The 20,836-nt window shown below is 36.2% G+C and overlaps 1 protein-coding gene across 1 annotated transcript in view; it reads right to left on the bottom strand.

Annotated features, from left to right (window-relative positions):
- Positions 1-20,719, bottom strand: part of LOC590450 (DNA primase large subunit) — a 37,399-nt gene extending 16,680 nt beyond the window's left edge. The window contains exons 1-11 of the mRNA XM_030982987.1: positions 20,511-20,719; positions 19,680-19,789; positions 18,885-18,964; positions 18,093-18,213; positions 17,357-17,509; positions 16,612-16,692; positions 15,783-15,929; positions 14,080-14,262; positions 12,825-12,951; positions 11,760-11,842; positions 10,618-10,777 (exon numbers count right to left, since the gene is read on the bottom strand). Coding sequence (XP_030838847.1) covers positions 10,618-10,777; positions 11,760-11,842; positions 12,825-12,951; positions 14,080-14,262; positions 15,783-15,929; positions 16,612-16,692; positions 17,357-17,509; positions 18,093-18,213; positions 18,885-18,964; positions 19,680-19,789; positions 20,511-20,664 — 1,399 coding nt within the window. The 5' untranslated portion in view covers positions 20,665-20,719. The remainder of the gene's footprint in view (positions 1-10,617; positions 10,778-11,759; positions 11,843-12,824; positions 12,952-14,079; positions 14,263-15,782; positions 15,930-16,611; positions 16,693-17,356; positions 17,510-18,092; positions 18,214-18,884; positions 18,965-19,679; positions 19,790-20,510) is intronic.
- Positions 20,720-20,836: the final 117 nt, after the last annotated feature.

The following is a 20,836-nucleotide window of genomic DNA, read 5'->3' as shown; positions in this document are numbered from 1 at the left end:
CTACAAAAAGTATGGGATAACTGTGGCTTACATGGAACATTTGTCATACCATCATGCTAGATATTAAAGATGAAAAAAAAACTGAGCCAGAATAAAGGCTTGTTCAGATATGCCGCAGCAAACAACCTATTCTTAAAGCCCCACTGTCCTACTTGTAGCTACTTGCTCCCTCTATATAGAAAACTTCCCCAATCTGTGCCTGTTGGTCCCCCATGATCCTCTTTTTCTTATGTTAGTTGAGAGCTGAGTTAATGAGATAGCCACCTGTCAGTGACTTCGCTGTGTGGTCTAATCCCCCTCGCCAAACTAGAGCAGACGGGCTTTAAAACATGTGAATGAAAGGCAAATGCTCGCAACAAAGGTCCTGCACGTATTCACTGCGCTCGTTTTATAAAATACAGAAACGTGAAGCCTATTACCAAAACCGGTTTTACTGGGTCTTATCTGAACGTGACTTTATGATGAAGATTTTTGTTACTACATTGTGTACTTCTCAAACTAGAAAATCTCCCGTTCAAAAATCTCATTCCAGTAAAATACTCTGTCAATTTTGTCGGATGCATAAACATTGTACCAGTATCTAATTCTCTTGTAAAACTGTATTGTATGAAATGTAAATATCTATTGGAGAGAAACTAGTAGTAAAACCAAAAGTAGTCTTATACATGCACAGTACTCACAGCTCAAGTGTCTTCAATTTATCAAAATAAAGAGTTCTACTTTTATTTAGCACAAAGTACTTACCGGTATATGAAAGAAACATTTCTATGTATGCATTGTAGTACAAATCTTTTGTACATTTATATATTGACATGTAGGCCTACCATATACATGTACATGTACATGTTACATGTACTGTAAAAGCAGTACTTTCTGTGTGGGCTCTTGAAGAAACAAGTCGGTGTCACATTTTTTGCCCTTTCCCACAAATTAATATTTAAAATTACATCATTTACATGTATATTGGAAGATTACCATATTAATACATGTACATTATAAAAGTAAGAGCTACAAAAACATTTTATTTTATCACACTTGCTTTACACTGCTTTGCAATGTACAAACACTATGGCTTACAATAAACTCGGTTCATTTGCTGGACTAGAATAAAAGTAAACATCTTTGCTCAAATTAGTGCAACTTTGAAACAGTTGATGTAGGTTTCACATGAAACCCATGCTTTTTATCATAGCAACTCCGAGATAAAAGCGGTTGATATGATCTCATACTTCAGTACTAGATTGCAGATTTTCAAACTAAATTAGATTGGTGTAAATGGCTTTTCAAGAGCTAGCTGAAGAAACATACATTGTATGTGACTGTACATGTTATTCAAACATACATATAGACTCAAAGAGGGTCAAAACCGGACATAATAATCAAAGAAATACCACTTTGAAGACAGTTTGTAAATATTTACAATTGGCTACAGTCAAAACCAAATAGTATACATTTAAAATTACTTTTCTGTACTAAATGAACTTCAAACCAACTATGGCAATGTTTTTGTATGTTTGTACAGTGCTGTATTTATATTTTCTAAGAAATATGATGTGTGTTGGGATGTTATTTTTTGATAGTAAATAGGATATATTGTATTGCATTTGTGTACATATTGGAAGATAAAATAGGAGTTATGCATAAAAAATAGAATATGTTTGCCTGGTTATGTTGTAATAATCTTGATTTTCATATCAAATATAAGCTATTGCTGCAAGCATTCTGTTGTATAAAAGGGAATGAGTTTTCTTGAGTTATGATCATACATGTATCACAACTAAAAAGAATCTGTAAATATAACATAAGAACAATTATTTTTTATTCTTCATATTTTAGGGTACGAATGGCTGAACAATGCTTGCGATGTTGTGTTTTCCTATTAATAAAGTAAATAACAAATATTCATTATTTTGTTAATTTATTTATGATTTCCATTAGAATTTGAATGATGTACAGTGTGTAGGTATCTGTAACTCCTGTAAACATGTATTTGACTTTAGTTTAAAAGCTTTGGTTCAATTATACCTTTCTGTATATTTTTGACAAAATTAAATGCATTCGTCAGAGGAAATTTAATTTTATATTTCAAAATTCCTATGGAAATAGTTCAATATTGTTTCATTCATTTTTTTCTCGGGAGCACCAGGAGTGTCAAGTCTGACAAATATGAGCGCTAAATGCAAGAACCCAATATCATTCTTATTAATTATTATAATTGCTAAATGTCAGGATTCTATGATAAGACTGAATATGATGCTGTCAAACTCATTCTAATCCCTGTTTCATATCATGTGACGAATAAACAATATATTTCCTGAACTTCTTTGGGTTCTTTCCAAATTATTCCATCATGCATGGGATATCAGTCAAGCCAAGTGCTACATATACATTGCCAAAAAACCTAGTTCCCTGATTATGCACAATGACAGGACAGATATTTCCAATCCTGCAAAAAGATGGAAAAATATTTACTCAGGGCCCTCGCCAATTTTAGATTTGGCCGTTTGGTACAATTTTATAGAATCTTATAAATTTTATAAAATCACTCCACTGGAATGAATGTGTTGAAAAGGCTCTTTTTCACTCCTTATCACTATGAATATGACGGACAAAGAAAGCGGACAAAATATACATGTACAGTTCCTCATTCTACCCCATTAATATGGTAAACAAAGGAACATCCCTTCACTGCTATTATGTAAAAATGTGTAGAGCAGGTGTCACATGCATATTCACCTGTTCTACACATTTTTACGTAATAGCAGTGAAGGGATGTTCCTTTGTCTACCATAGCAATTGTTGAGGGTAGAATGAGGAACTGTATGTTTTGTCCACTTTCTTTGTCCGTTATGTTCATAGTGTATGCTAGTCAGTGACCCTCAAGATTTGCCTACATTGTATGTTTAACTCAGGGACTTATGGCTGTTAACTCTCTGTACAGTGGAACCTCGGTATAAAGTGCTCTGATATAACGAGGTATCTGTTATAAACCGTGATTTTGCTGGTCCCAGCTCTTTATATTCTTGTTTTATTAACCCTGATATAACAAGGTACTTTCCTATGTTCCCAAGGACCTTGTTATAAAGAGTTTCCACTGTATTTCATTGTACATCCTTCTAACACCAAAAGCAAAACCACAGATCATCGTGGACTGATTTAGATTTGTCATTGTGTGAAACTTACAGCTGGGAAATCTAGGGATACTGCTGATGGTTTGGTTGTGTATATGCCTTTCAATTTTGAATATTAATGCTAATTTTCTCAATTGATTAAAAACCGTAGTCATTATCATGAACCAACAAATCCATATATTGGTGTATATGACAACTAACAACATTTGTCAATCTGTTTCTTAAAGGATTATGTACATGTTGTGACAAGTTCTGTAGACACACAGAATTATTCTGCATGTACACGTAAAGTTCATTAACGAAATTAGAATTTGTTGTTGGCAGCTACATTTTCCCGTTCATTTACAGTAAAGCAATCTTACAAGGCCTCCTTACACATGGTGTGGTAAACTGACTGAGAAATTCAGTCACAGCAAAATAAAAACGTGTGAATAAATGGGTGGCGGGATGAAAAATGTATGAGGCCCAATAGCCCCAAGCATATTTCCTTGTGTTGTAAGATACAGAAATGCTTACCATGTAATCATAGTCTGCCAGAGTTTTTTAGAAGTGGTTTTGAAAGGTAAACAAGGTCCGAGTCTCTGCTTAAAGGGATTGGATAACTTTGTCTCAGATTCTGAAACAAAATCCTGGATTTAGCTCATGCTGCAATCATATTTAGATACCTTTAGGTCAGTCAGGAACCCCATGACTTTTACAAGCCGATCGCCTGTCTGATTATCAAGATATTTATGATTGGAAATAGAAATCAAATTTTGCGTTTTTCTAACGGCTTTGATAACACTACAGTCTATTGGGGGAAATGACTATGGTAAAACCGGTCACTCGAAGATTTTTACTTTTTTGAGGCACTTCTTGATCATTTTGAAGCGCAATTTTTTTAGGGCTTCAATATTACACCATATCACAGACACTGATAATAAGTAGGGCTGTGCATCTCAGATTGAACATTGTTAAACAATGCCTTTAAATAGTGGTGCTACATATGCCTTGATTAATTGGTAGCAGGAAGACTTGATGAAACACTTCATATGAAAGTGACTCAAAGAGTGATTGAAGAGAGAGAGAATAGGAAAGATTTATTTACAATCGAAAATAAACCCACATACCGGTAACTGCCATTGGAACTACTCCTATTGATCAGAACAACTTCCACAAAGAAAATCGCTCTTTAGTTTTGAGTCTCAAGGCTCTTTTCATACTTCACCAGTTTAAAGATAAACACCAGTTCTGGTCATGCAATTGCATTGTGAAAGAAACGTTGTGGAATAGATCAGAAAAGGTTGATCATCTAGCATATAAGTGCACGATATCTGTCAGGTCCAAATATTTACCACATATATCAATTAGTGGGCGGCTTCTCGGCAAAATTTGTATCATCACGTATTAGTCAAAACATATTCTTTCACATGATTGGTAATAAGAGCTTCCATTTCATTTTTTGAGAGGGGTGCGTTTCCAAAACTGGTCTTTACCTTTAAAGACTTTTTCAGATACGATGAGGTAATGTAAACCGCTTCACGTTACTGTATCGTACAGCAGAGAGCTTTTTAGGGAATATATGTAGATGTAGGACCTTTGTTGCACGCAACTTCAGCAGTTTACCGTTTTATATCTAAATGGGCCTTATGTGAGTACATACATGCATTGATGTAGGGCAAATCCCCCTCTCCACTTTACAATTACTTCTTACAAAGTCTGTACACTTTAAAGGCCAGTTGTAATCGATACATAACACAATTTAATATTCCTGATCATGTTTTGATATGATATTTTATCAAAATAATATACTTGTATCAGGTTCCATCGTTAAGAAAAATCTCTAGCACTTTCTTCCTCCGTGTATGTTTTCCAACACCCACGCCAACAATTGTCAGCACTGAATGTATATATATATATATGGAAGTAGAGAAGAATTTGTATTCTTTAGTAAAAGAATATTTATGCAAACTTTGTACATCTCTGCAGCCAGATTCCACTGTTGTTTAGTGTCTTTTTAGCAGCAGAGACCTAGCATTATTTTGATACTTGAATAAACCCAGACTCAAGCTGAATTACTGAGTAATTATTGTCGTTATTTCAGTGTGTATAATGACTAAGATGAACATGAGGTATTATTTGTATGGTTGTGTATTTGAGAGTGTTGAGGTGTTGGTGGGATTTTATAATTTTGTTTTGTTTGTTTTGTTGGTGGGGGGACCATAATAACACATTTCATTGGTAATGTAAACAAGACCTTGTATTTGAGAACAATGTTGTTAAATATTCTGTAATTATGCTGCTGCACAAAAGGAGCATTAAATTGAATGTACATCTGTACACTGGTACATGTATATGTGCCTATATAATGTATGTTTTGATAGAAACACGTGCATTGTAGCCTTGACATAACCTTGGGGTTTTCCCATAAATGGGACATTTGTTATGTATTTCCTTCCGAACAATTTATTTTGTCATTTTGACATTTTCACTCATTATACAAGCATTCCCAGTTTCAGTCAGAAAGACAAAAAATCCATATTCACACAATATTCTTGATATCAAACTTAATTGTACATAACATTTCTAAAAAAAAAAATACAACCTATAGTGAATTATATACTTCAATCTAGAAAAAAATGTAGTATCATCAGGTATAAAGAAAGTGGAATGATGTAAGAACAAACTCCTTGAGAACAATCAAATTACCCTTTTACATCAAAACCTTGTAGAGGTGTCGTGGACGAGTGGATATGTCACCGGACTGTGGATCACAAGGTCCGCGGTTCAAGCCCCACCGCGGCACTAATGTCCTTTGGCAAGACATTGATCTACATTTGCCACTCTCCACCCAGGTGTTAATGGGTACCCGGTAGGATGCAAAAGTTAATGTGCTTAGATTAGCAAGTGTGCGCTTGTAAAAATGACGCCTGGCTGAAATGCTCCCCAGGGAGTGGAGAATGTGCATACATTGTGTGCAGGTAAGCCAGAATCCGATGACCGGGGTAATAATATATATATATCTGTAAAGCGCTTTGAGAGGGCCCGTCGGTCCTGAAAAGCGCTATATAAGAACTAGCTATTATTATTATTATTATAACATCGGGGCTCACAAATACTAGAATACGGTACCCAGCAAAACTAACAAGACCTGCCACTATGGAGATTACTATCTGTCATGAGCAGCTAAAGGACATTTAAATATGAAATTGATTTTTGGTCATGCGATTGCATTGTAAAAGAAAACAGTGTGGAATCTATCACAAAAAGTTGATCATGTACCATATACGTGTACTGCAAGGTTCTGGAATCATGAAACTGATAAGAAATTTGGCGCAGGCTTAGTAAAAGTAACTAGCACTGTACATAGAAAGATATATGGGACTATATAGACAAACATGTTGCATAAAAATGTGGTCCTCATTAAGCTGTTACAGTCAAATTTAGAATATGAAGGCATTTGAAGAGCCATGAAGAGAAGGTTCTGGGAAGACATGAAAAATAATTTGTGAGCGTTATCATTGTTATTATGCAAATGTGAAAGAACATGAAATAAAAAATGTTCCCTGAAAAGCATGGCTCTTCAAATGCCTCAATATTCTAAATACATACCTGCCAACATTTAAGAATAAGAATAGGGAATTTTTAGCACGGTATGCCTTCGAAAATTAGATATCTGTACCATTAACAGGTGTTCGCACATGCAGCGGCAGTGTTACTGTTAATACTCTGTAAATCTGTACAAAAAAACGAATACAAATTCCCTGCTCAATTATGCATGCAGCCAATCTAAGCCATAGTATGTGAACTCTCAAATCGCAGCACGTGATAAAACAAGCTTAGTTTCGCTTCAACCATCAACAACAACAAAAAAATTGAGAGGGCGAGACAGAACTTACAGGATGACAGACAGGGAGTGGATAACTCTCTTCCATCACTGAACTTAGCGGTGCTGGAATGAATCCTGAGATCTTATGAATCTAGAGAGAGAGAGACAGGAACTTACAGGATGAAAGACAGGAGTGGAAATCTCTTCAATCACTGAACTTAGAAGTGTGGGAATGAATCCTATGATCTTATGAACCTAGAGAGAAGAGAAACGGAAACTTACAGGATGCCAGACAGGGAGTGGATAACTCTCTTCCATCACTGAACCATAGCAGTGTGGGAATGAATCCTATCAACTAATGAATCTAGAAAGAGAGAGAAACTTAAAGGATGCCAGACAGGGAGCGGATGACTCTCTTCGATCACTGAACTTAGAAGTGTGGGAATGAATCCTATGAACTAATGAATCTAGAAAGAGAGAGAAACTTAAAGGATGCCAGGCAGGAGTGGATGACTCTCTTCCATAACTGAACTTAGCAGTGCGGCTATGAATCCTATGACGTTATGAAACTAGAGAGAGAGAGAGAGAGACAGAAACCTACAGGATGACAGACGGGAGTGGATAACTCTCTTCCAACACTGAACTTAGCAGTGTGGGTATGAATCCTACGATCTTATGAATCCAGAGAGAGAGAGAGAGAGACAGAAACTTACAGGATGACATATGGGAGTGGACAACTCTAGATCTCTTCCACCACTGAACTTTAATAGCAGTGCTTGTAACTTTACCAAGACTTGGCAAATTTCTTATTATTTTGATGATTCCAAAACCTTGCAGTACGCACCAATACTTATATGCTAGATGATCAACCTTTTCTGATTGTTTCCACAGCGTTTCTTTCACAATGCATTCGCATGACCAGAACTCAACTTTATCTTTAAAGTGGAAATTCAAAGAAAATCACAAATACACTGTATGTCAACTAATGTATCACTAGAAACTGGTAAGCTAACAGATGGCCATCGTACAAGTTTTTAGATCAACTGCATATCGGGTGATTTATAAATATACAAATACAACCACCTCCATAGCAGCTTGGATGTACGAGAGATTCGCCAGAAAAATAATGGTGTTTTAATGACATCACAATATGGACCAATACTGCCCAAGCAGACGACATCCCATAAAGAATGAACATAATTGCAAAGCTATTATTTGTCAAATTATAATGAGTTTAGTGAATATAAATGTGATGGCATTTCAAACCATTCAAAAGGGGATATGAAACAGATTCTGATAACTAAAATCTTTTGTGTGTAAATACACAGGATATGGGTTAATTAACAATCAAAGAAACAAGACTTTCAAATTAAAAAAACCCCAGAATGATATTGAGGATGGCATTTGTTCCCTCTTGAACCGCCGAACATACCGTGGTGTGTGCAGCTGAATATACAATGGCGTCTTATTTTGTTTACAAGCGACAAATTCCTTAATTTTTGTATTGCTGCATTTGTCATCAAAATGAAAACATGCGCAGGGTTTAGAGTGAGGCAATATATTATACATGTACATTTAGCCTGACAGTAGTGAAGAAAGAAAAAGAACTCAAGAGAAGATGAAAAAACAGGCACTGAAAATATGTGAGATGTCATGGTACATCGTCTGCTTGTGCAAATCATGTCCATACTGTGATCTCACACATCTCAGTAGCGTTCGGAGAGCTCTTCAGGCGCTATGCCGGCGCTGTATTTAAGCGTTTTGTAATTGATAATAATCATTACTTCAAATGTTTCCAAGCATCGAATTTTGATAACCTTGTCAAATCAAAGTTTCAACTTTGCAATAATGAAAATAAAGTTAGTTTTTAAAATCAATGAATATCTACTTTAAAGATAAACTTTAGTACTGGTAATGCGATTGCATTGTGAAAGAAAAGGTGTGGAAAGGATCAGAAACAGTTGATCATGTAGCATGTAAGTATTGGTGTGCACTGCAAGGTTCTGGAGTCATCAAAATCATAATAAATTTGACCGAGTCTTGGTAAATTAGTAACAAGCTCTGTACACAGAAAGCTATATATGGGACAACACACATGGTGTCGGGGCTGGTACTACCTTGATTTCCTTGTCTTTCTATGCTCATTACTCAGCCAGTAAACATTTTCTTCCAAAATTGTTTGGCATATGTCATTTATTTGTAATCTTGAACATTCAGTGTAAGTTTCATGTGATTCTGTGAGAATTAATTTTCTTTTTTTTACCAGAACTCAAGTTTATCTTTAAGTACAAACTGTTCAGAATTCCTCTTGAGTAGAGTAATATGATAGTTCTTGTGAAGATTTCCTGAGAAAGAATACTGCCTTTTTGGAGCCAAAAGGGCACTACCTCATACATTGAATGCAGAATTAATGCCCTTCTTGCTCCAAAAAGATATTATTCTTACTTTTCACTGCATTTTCCTATGGTCAAATTCGTACAAGGGCCTCTCAGGAAAACAGTTTTACTCTGTTTACATAAAATGAATAAATAAATGGAGGAAGGAAATAACCTTTTAGAAATGTATTTGTACATTAGTTTCAAATGTCTGTTGATCAGAGTGACCTTTTAGTAAGCCCTTCATTTCCTTCTTTCAAGTTTTAATATCGTGTTTCGAATCTTAAAGCTGTTAAGTGGTGGTAGAGATAAGGTAGAAACTAAATAGAAAGTGTTTATTGCACGCACAATTTTCAGTTTGTTATGACAGCATCATTTTTCCTTTGCAAAATAAGAAAAAAAGACAGCAGTTTCCCCGTATTCGATAACAAATCGAAATTAGGACAAGCCATTACCATAACTTAACGTCTGCAGAAACAGACTCCATACAAGTAAGTTAAAAGAGACATCTGCGCAAGCAGCTACTACAAAGTGTAGACAAATATCTCATGCAAATACCGATTACATGTATCATGACAATCAACAAAATTTGTATACAAATATCTAATGCAAATACTGATTATCATGACAATCAACATAATTTGTATACAAATATCTAATGCAAATACTGATTATCATGACATTTTTCATTTGTATAAAAGATATTATAGTTTTCAGAATATGTCCACTATATCATGGCACCATGGAGGTGTCATGGTAAAGTGGTGCAATCACTTGATTCTCTATCCAATGGTTGAGTGTTCAAATCCCAGCCCGTCGCAGAAACACCTTTGGCAAGATATTAATCCACATTCGCCACTCTCCACCCAGGTATTAATTGAGTATGTGGTAGAATGTGAAAGTCATTGTAGTTTGTGAGCATCTGTAAAATGGCTTCAAACTGGAATGCTCCCCAAGGAGTGGAGAATGTGCATACATTGTGTGCGCAGGCAAGTCTGAGTCCAATGACCTGATTAACATATTTGTAAACCGCTTTGAGACATTGTTGATGCATTAAAGCCCCACTGTACTATTTATAGCTACTTGCGCCCTCTAGAGATCTATATAACAATGCCTAATCGGTGCCTGTTGGTCCCCCATGATCCCCTCTCTCTTATGTTAATTAATTGAGAGCAGATTTGATGAGATAACCACCTGTCAGTGACCCTGCAGGGAGGTCTAACCCCCCTGGCCAAACCAGTGCTATATAAACCCAGAAAATCATTTTTAAACAAATTTGTGATAATCATGAGGTGAAACGTACCTTCTTTCCTGCCGGTGCCCCCTCCTCTCACCCTCAAGCTCTCCTCAAAGTATTGGTTAGGATGGTTGAGAAGAAACTCAGTCTCTGGGACGTTATGCGAGAGCTCAAAGTATCGGGTGCAGGCCAGCTGATAGTGATGACCCTTGACCAGCTCCATCACCTGTAACACGAGAGAGAGAGGGAAAAAAAGTGAAATAGTTACAATCAATGCCATTTAGTTCATGCTTTAGAAATTGACATTAAGAAAAATTAAATAGTTCTTGTCTATGACTATCAGTATTACAACATTCATAAAGAAATTTATTTTACTTAAATGTTTAATCCAATATAAACTGTAAACGTGTGAAGAAAAAAAAGAACCACAAATAGAAGAAAAAAAATACTAAATGTTTAAATGTCCTCCTTCGATCATGAAATATACCGTATATGAGACAAAATCACTCTCATTTCCATCACCTAGTTGAAGATTGTTGTTTACAGAAGTAACCTCCTGATATATTTATAAAATCTAAAACTACCTTCAATGTTTATATGACATTTCACCAACAAAAAGTTCACAAAAGACAGGAGATGATTATAATTGATGTATCCTTTCTGCTTATCATAAATGATATAATTTCTGTTCCTCTTTTCAATCAATGTATAGATAAAACACTATGTTCATGGACAGATATTTTTGTGGATGATAGGGACACAAATATAATTTCTAAGAGTTATTGTTTTTAATGAGAAGAACAGACGTACTTACAAAACATGTTCCTAGCTCTCTCTCTCTCTCTCTCTCTAAGTGCCATATCGATTGAATTTGGCGATCATGCTGTTCCACAACCCTGGGTTCCTAGCCTTCTCTATTAGCACCACTCCCAGTTCTTTCACTCCTCTCTCTTCCAACCATTTCTGCAGACTGTCCATCCAAAGTATCCTCCTTCTTCCCCTACTTCTTCTTCCCACAATTTTCGGTCAAAGTAAGACTCTCTAAGCCTTCTTTACGTGTAAATGTGACCCATGAACTTCAAGCTGCATACAATTTTTGTTCACATTTTATTACATTTATGACCCTCCAACCATACATGCAGCTCAGGTGATCTCAAATTGACCACTCAAAGATAATTTAAATTTGAATGGGACTATGTATGACTAACCTGGTCCACCCCCTGCTGGGTCAGTCCAAAGGTGGAGAGTCGCTGCTTCAACAAGGCACCGTCAGTATGACGGAACGGACAACCTGATTGAACACACAAAATGGGTTATTATGTACATTATCAAACATTCTTTTGCTTTATGATAGTTCTCATCATTTTCATCATTACAGATTACAAGCAGTCTTGCTTCTCAGGGGTCTTGGCCATTATTACTTTTTATGTTGTTGTTCTTTAATATTAATCTTCTATTGTCTTGATATTTGTATATATATATATTTTTTTAATGGTCAATAAATGAAATAAATAAATAAAGTACATACAAAGAGGGTGAGACAGAGAGGCAGACTTTTCCAAACTTACGGGTAGCAAATGCTACAGATAGTTGTATAAAAATTTCTGTACTTCCAGCAAGTACTGTTAAAGATATATATGTACATGTATATTTTTGTTCCATGTTAAAATCACTTTTCTAAACGAGTAGAAAACAAGCATATCTCTTGGAGCAGTCTAGCTGTGACACCTAACAAAACTAATCCTACATTCAATAAATTTTGCAGATTCTGTCATAGACTCTCATTTACATTTGAATTATTTTACATTCAGATCAATCAATTTTAGTGAATTTTCTATTGTTATATCTGTCTTTGTTTCACCACTATATCCCTTTATTGATAAACAAGTTATACAATAGGCCCGTCTTCATCAGCTCGAGATTACCAAATATCCCGCTATTTGAACTATCCCGATTGCAAATTATCCAGTTAATTTGCATTTTCATCAGCTCGAAGTTGCAATTAGCGGGGTATTTGGTCGAGATAGTCATCCCAAGATTTCTTGGGCTAGTTTGCAAAATATCCCGCCATTTGTCTGGTGCCTATTCACCAGCCTGAAGACTCGCACTTTGCGCGAACGCTGAGCAAAATATCTCAAGTCCCGCCGAGATCAAGTCTCGAGCTGATGGAGACACGATTTGTAACTTCGGGATTATTTCTCAAATCAGAAATAGCGGGCTATTTGGCAATCTCGAGCTGATGAAGACAGGCCGCCTTATATTAAATCCCTTACCATGGTAATCTCCCTGTCCTGGTGCGTTGCTCATAATGACCTTCATACAGCTGTATGGTGTGTAGTTTGCCCGCTTTCCCTCCTTGCCATAGTTATGACGGATGTTGTAGGAATACTGCTTATCAAACTGTGTAAGCAAAGACAAAATATGAAATGATTTACCATGATGTAAATGGGTACCTGGCAGGGAATTAATTCCTTGAAACGCTAGAGCGCCGTAATGGCAGCCGGGCTAAAGCCAGGGTAATAATCGGGAGCGCCAGGAGTGTCAAGTCTGACAGACAAGAGCGCTATGCAAGAACCCACTATTGTTATTATTATTATCAAAAAGTACTTCAAGAAGCATCAATAGAATTGAGAGAATTAGAAGGAAGATAATCTCTTTTTACAAGTTCTTTCTTTTGTGTCTCCTTAGATCAAGATTAATTTAAATTTCCTAAATTTAATTCTTCCATCGCTCGAAGGCTGCGATGGCCATCTCATTTTCAAGGGCCAGGTCCTCATCTGTGAAACCAGTTCCGCCACACTGCAAGATGCGGTCCATCGTCTGAGTTTCTCCAGTCGCAGAGAGCATGGGCATATAGCTCCAATTTGCCAAGAACAAGTACAATGTACATACTAAATAACTTCAAGTATGACTCACCTCACTTTTCTACTGAATGTAGAGAAATATTTTATCCTTAGATTGAAAACATAATCAATAGTAATAAATTTTCTAAAAACAAAAACTAGAGTAGTAAACAGTAGGAGAATCAATGGTTCTATGACACATGTTCCAATAAACATGGTTCCGCTGACAATTTGCATTCCCTTACTTTAACTCTGCCAATACACCCCTAAACCTATCCTGAACCATAACCGTGTGCGTGTGTGTGTAATTGGGTTTTTGCAGATGTGTATCAATCAGATATGATTATTGACGTCTGTGTGGACCGACATTTAACGTCACCATCCGAAAGAAGTGACTCTGTATCAGTCACTGTATCAGTTTGCAACTTCCATTGTTAGCTGGATTACAGGCGCACGCCACAATGTCCCTATAAACTCAACTGTATTTGTAAGGTTCCAATAAAAGAAGTGTGTTCTCTAACCCTATTGTAAACAACGTAAAGCCCAGAGCAAATGTTGGATAAACGAGTCACCATGTCTCAAGTTCAGTTGCGTTTAGTTTCAAAGAAAATGCTTCTTTTGCAACAATACAGTCATTTTCTTTAAATCTAAAATCTTTAAGCAGATTAAAAAGATTCAAACTTGCCTTGTCCATGTCCATGATACGTGTGAACTCTGACCTCCAGAAGGTCATGGCCTGCTCCAAGGTCATCCCAATACCCTTGAGGAACAACCCATACTGCATCCTGCCGCCGTGACGGAGATGATGGTGCTCTTTGAGTGACATGTGAAGCTGACGCATGCAGAGCGGGAACGACTGCTTGGAGTACTGGGTAACAAAGTAAAAAAAAAGCTCTGCAGATTCATACCTGCTAACTAACTTTTCACAACAAAATGGGAAATGTCTCAAGGGGGAATCATGATAATAGTGTACATGTGCAGTCAAACCTGTCTATAGCAATTACTGTCCAAGGGAAACAAAAATTGTGGCCTTTGTAGACAGGTGGTCACTAAAGCAGGTTTGACTGCATTTTGAATGCTTACATGCAGAATTTCCAAGAGTAAAAGCAGAGTAGAGGGTATATTATCAGTTTGGATGAAAATTTGAGGAAAAAAAATTGAAACATTCCTCAAAAATATGAATGTTTGTCAGCTATGGATTATGATGTATTCTATATGTACAGCGCCATGAGCGTCAGAGCCTGGCGGATACCGGCACTATATAAATTTCCATATTATTATTATTATTATTATTATTATTATTATTATTATACAGGTAGTTAGCTCTCCACAACTGGGATAAACATGAATAGTTTAAAAACTACCTCATCTAAATCTTCATCGTCGATGGTCGAGTTCCCAGACTAATTACTGCTGCAGTAGTTGTGGCCCAGGTACTGGTTACTCAGGTTGTAAAAAACAAGAGGGACCAAGAATTGTTCCATTTTAATTCTAATAATGACATTGCTCATGCACTTTCTCCTGAGTGTTACAGTATCTTGTTTATGTGATTTAGTCAACCGACAGACTATAATGTATATTCAGTTAGAGGGCGCACTCATGCCTTTTAATAAATACCATCTTCACATGTCAAACACATGCGCAAGCTCTCTTCTGTTCGAGTCAAGAATATCACTTAAATCCGATCCAATCCAAAAGATATTTGATATAGCGCCTTTTCCTTGCAGTTACAAAGCGCTGAACAGAGCTCCACAATGTTTGGGCCACTTGTAAACAAATTTAGTCACTTCTCAGAGATCAGTCAAGTATATGTAGGCTGGTAATAAAGTAATTTCTAGCAGAATAGATGTGACTTGAGTAATTTCTCAAACCCCTTAAAGGTAATACAAAGTTTTGGTAAGGGGTCATGAATTTGGTTCAAATGAACATGTTGGAAGCCTATGCGATTTTACAACATTCAATGATCGTTGTCGCGGTTGAAATCGAGTCTAAAGTGATGAAATTGAAAATAATAAACTTATGTTGTATAGCGCCCTCTCAAGACTGATATTACTTTAGCAATTGACAGATTTGCTATTCCCATTCGAAAATTATATATAAAAACTGCATATTCTTGGATTTTCATGGTCGCAGCCTTCATGGAATGGCCCTATTTGAAGTATTTGAAATTTACCGGGAGCCCCGGTAAATTTTTTATTATTCAATTTCTCGAAAGCAGAATTGTTTTAGGGGCTAAAATTCCTATTGCTTATAATACATCCACAGGGGCATCCAAATATATCAACATTTAAAGAATTACTATCCATCCAATTTTCAAAATTTCCCAAAACTTTGCATTACCTTTACGCATTATGTAACACCGAGGATAAATCATGCTTGAATACGTACCTTCTCTATGTCTTCAAGGTTGATGGCAGAGTTCCCGGACCTCTTGCTGTTGCTGTAGTCCTGGCCTAGGTACTGCTTGCTCAGGTTGTTGAGCATCGGCAGCAGGCGGCCATCTTCCTCCAAGTGGGGTATCCCACGAGCTGTGATCTGCCACCAAAAAAAAAGATGCTCACACAGTGAAATAATAGAAACAATATATCGAGGGTTCAGTGACACAAAGACTTAACTCCACCTATAACACCCTTATTGAAGTCAATGGCTAGTGAAACATAGACTTAACTCCTTAAGGCCCAAGTGCTCAGTGACACATAAACCACTTTTTCTCAAAATGGCCAAAATGGAGTTACGTCTTTGTGTCATTGACCCTTCAATGCGATGGTGTTCATCTGGTTATTATGCTATAGAACAACTGTATGTAGCATTTGTTGCATGTCAATAATCAAAACACATTAAAAACATCTTGATCCTTACAGTATCCCTGAATCTGTAGCGATTTCTCACAAGGAGATTTCATCTTGTTATCATGGTCAATTTTCCAAGAGTCATCTTGATAAAAAAAAAAGTGTTCCATTTTACAATATAGCAAGATTTGATATCCATGTGCCAGTTTTGATTTTTAATACAAAATAGGCTTTTCTTGGTTTAAAATATCAATTAAATTAGCAATATTACAAAAGCAGTACTTAGGATCCCAGACTCACTGTTCTTAAAATCTTAGACAAAGTAACTTTCTCCTGTTAAACATTTCCTCCTCAGTGACAGCCTCTCTTGACTTGTGATTTACAATTACTTTTCTCTGCAAAACATTATAAACTCATGATCGACTTACAGCGAGACTCTGAGAGAGATGAGACCTGAAAGCCGTTATTACAATGGATACCAGTTCACTGTGAGGTACAAAGGCATATCCCTGGATAAAGAAAAAGAAAAACCGAAAGAAATACATGTTATTGAACCTTTAGTACAGACCAGTAGGCTGCATATCTCTTTATAATTTGGCTCTTATTATTGCCACATTACACCATGATGACTAGAATTCCTGCATTTCCTACAAAAAATAAAATCAATCATGATTTTCTGTGACTTTGCAAAATCTAGGACCTTTTCCTAAACATCATATCAGTTTTGAAACTTAAAATAGCGATGACCCTTTAACTTTTAATGAACCAACCACTCACCATTGGGTGATTTTGATTTTCTACATTTTTTTCCATGACTTTAGTACTTTTCTATTTTACTATTTTTTTTTCTTTTCAAAACTTGTCTAGTTCCCCCCCCCCCCCCCCCTCAACCATGCCCCCTTTGAGTAAAAAAAAAAAAGAGAAGAGGATTTGGGGGGGGGGATGGCATCTTACAACATTCCCCTCCCCCTTTTAGGTAAGAAAATTGGGGGGGAAAAGGGGAAAATAGGGAAGGATAGAGAAAATAATGGAAAATCTGGAAGAAAAAAAAATCAGGTAATTGTTTGCTTTTTTTTAATTGGGAAGAAAAACAAATTGGGTACAAATTGGGAAAAAAAAAATCGAGAAACCAATTTAAATCTGGTAATTATCAGGCCTAAATGAGAGACCTACTTTTTGAATAAAGACCTTCCTCCCTCTGACCAGGTCCAGGGCCTCTGTGAAGGGCACCTTGAAGAAGTCTGTATGGGCCATCATGGATGCGCTGATCCCCGGTGAAGATCTCACCAGCTTCTCATTCAATGCGTCCTTCTCATTCTCAGGGATCTGCGAAAATAAGAATCACAGGAGATATCTTTTATATTGTACTTAAAATGTTCTTAGTATCATGGTATGGAGGGGGGGGGGGGGGGGGGGGGGGAGGGGGTCATGTCATCTTCCTTTTAAAGTTGTAGACTCCCCTTCCCCTCATTTGTTCTTTCCTATATTTTTTTTTTCTATTTTTTATTTGGCTAATATTTTGCCCAAATCGATGAAAGACAAGGTGCTGTATTTTGATAAACTGGCACATATCCAAATGTGTCTATACAATGTTAAAGGGGAAGTCCACCCAAATATTAAGTTGGTTTTAATAAAAGCAGACAAATGTGAGAAACAAATTAGTGAAAGTTCAAGCAAAATCTGATTAGAATTTTTTTGAAGTTGTCATCAGTGTTGTACAGAAAATTTCAAAGACTTTCATTTTCCTAGTTAATATGATGGAATAGATTTGTTTAATACAGGGGTTGTACAAGATCATATTTGTAATTGTTATATTTAGGGTAAATGTATGATTGAAAATTTTCTTAAAAGAGGTTTTTTTTTTAGTTATACAAAAAAAGAAATATCATCTACATGTAACATTACTCACTGGAGTATAATGAAGCTTGTTTTCAGCCAGGAATTGAGTGACAGATTCACTGTATTCTCTCAGGAATCGATATCGGAACAGATCAAGCTCTTGTTGAATGAACCATCGCCTCAGGTCTTCCCTGCATAGCATCGAGTCAAAATTAAGAAAGAGTGGTTTGGGGAATACAACATACATCAAAAGAAATTATGATGGTTGGCAGTTGCTAAACAATAGTTATGTACAATAATATTGAAAACTATTCACAGAGTAAATCATGTTTGATATACTGTTCTGCGCATCCTCTATTACAACAATTCTTGAATCAAGATTTTAAATACTTGTTGATAAATGGAAGACATTTTTGTTAATCAAAATGACAAAAGTACCAAGAAACTACCTCTGAGTCTGAGCATTATGTAAGAAAGAGGAATAGAAATTTAAATAGATGACTGTTTCCTAATTTACATGAAATGTTGTTAAAGATGTTTCAGTCATAAATCTCTCCTCATCTTCCCATACATTTTTTTTGTAAACAGTAATGTAGTAATTACATGTACATCAAACCTGCTTTAGTGACCATCTCTCTACAAAGATCACCTGTCTACAAAGACCACATTTTGGTTTCCCCTTGAAAAAGGTTTCTCATTGAAACCTGTACTAAAGGAACCTGTACATAAAGACCACCTGCCTATAAAGACCACTTTTCTTGTCTCCCTTGGGTGGTCTTTATAGATGGGTTTCACTGTATCTTGCACTTTTCCTAGGGTTAAGGGTGCAATTAGGTTTTTGATGATGGATCATTCAACTTACGATCTGCAGTACGCCAACCTCAAGATGAAATGTGAGATTCGGTCATCTCGCTTGTGAGCTGCCAAATCTTCTCCACTCATCTGTCATAGAAGAATAAAGACAATTCACATTTATGCTCGAGTCAATCAAAATCATTATTAAAGTCATTATTTTGTCTTTTTCTTTATTAAACTTTGATATGATCATGCCTAGAGTTCCTGTAGTATAGACCTACCACATTCATCTCTGGTTTCCTGGGATTAAAGTTGAGTTTGACAGGATTAAACATTCTGTATCAAAACCAAGGCTACACTCTAGGATATTTTTGTTTTTAGTTAAGAGGCCCTCAGCGATATTTTGGGGGTCTCTTTGCATCGGCCAATACTTGCAAACCTTCTAAAACCTAAATTATGAAATTTCAAGAGAACCTTAGGAATTCAGTATATTTGTATGAATTGTACACAGAATGGTTGATTCTTTTTAGAAAAATAGTGAAACCAAAGGTTCAGAATGTAAGTTTGAAGGCTGAAAAGTAAGAATCATTCCTTCAAAAGTTATAAACAGTAATGGTTAGCAGCTAGCAGCTATGTACATTTAGGCCACCTGCTAAAACTTTGAAATGTTACGGGTCCTAGGCTAAAGTAAAATTCGTGTGACCCAAGGTAAAATATAGGTGCTCTTCTGTATTGGGTGTCTTTTAGTGTATGGCCTTGTTGTAGGGTTTAATAATTAGCCCTGTAAGGTTCTCTTGATCATCTCTGGAAATGGGACCATATCTCATATTTTATTGAGGGGATATAATTTGAGATACCATACCTTCCTGTGAGCAATGGGCATCAACTTCTTGAGTTCTTTATCCATCCTTTCATTGTACTCCTCGCTTCCTTTGACATGCCGGATACCAACAGACTCAACATGCTTCAAAACTGGGAGAAGAAAAAAAATAAATAGAAGGAGAAAAAATACATTTAATCAGTTTCAACTAAACTAGCATTTAGAAAATCAATATTACAGACAGAATTTCCTTATTTTTTATTCAGACCCCTAATGAAAATGATAGACGGTGCAAATATTCATAGACCCCTAGTAAAACTAAATCGTCATCAGCTGCATTTCGATGAAATATAGGCCTACACCCTAATAATTGTGAATTGTAGAAAAATTGACGGATTTTCATACAACAACAATAACCAAGAGAAAAACATAAATTGACGACAATTCAGTGCAACAAGTTGCAAATCTATGATTGAACTCACCAAATGTTCTGTCCGAAAAATTAATCAATGACCGCCCATTAATTTGTCTAGACCTAGGTCTAGAACTAGTTTGAATTTGTATTAAACAGTTTCCTTAACTGCTTCAGGAAACATAGTCTAGATCATGGCAATGTTATCAAGATGGAGTTCCAAAAACAAACAATGAATTCTAGACCTAGAATCTATTATCATTTATGATTTAATAACATCAAGAATGATTCATGCGATTTAGGTGAGGTCTAATAATATCAAAATTATCTGTACAAAATTATACAATTGTGGCACACCGTCATATGCTGTAGTATTTGTGGAAATTCAAAATACAGATGCCAACATGAGCAACCAACAAAGTCTCAAGTAACTGTACACTCTCACTCTGTCTTTGACTTACCTGCCAGTCTTCGTTTTGCCAGCTCCTCGAATTCAGAGAGGGAAATGTTCTCGATTGGTGGAATGCGATAAAACAACAAGTGAGGCTCTTTCGTTTTGTCGACGAATGACTCCTTCTTGATCCTCTTTTTAGTGCTGTTCTCCGAGAATTCCATGTTTTCTTGATCCTCTCAAATATTCTTGTAGACGTCTATATAGATGAGACTGCAGACTGGCAGTTAGACAATGACTGTGTTTGACGTGAAGTGAATATGATAGTACGTATGCAGTGCAAATTTTGCCGGGTCAGTTTCCCGTACAAAATTTCCCGCGTTTGCCAATATCATC

This window comes from Strongylocentrotus purpuratus, unplaced genomic scaffold (assembly GCF_000002235.5).
Source record: "Strongylocentrotus purpuratus isolate Spur 01 unplaced genomic scaffold, Spur_5.0 spur5_scaffold_13, whole genome shotgun sequence".
NCBI lineage: Eukaryota > Metazoa > Echinodermata > Echinoidea > Camarodonta > Strongylocentrotidae > Strongylocentrotus > Strongylocentrotus purpuratus.
This window is presented reverse-complemented; position numbering and strand designations above follow the sequence as displayed.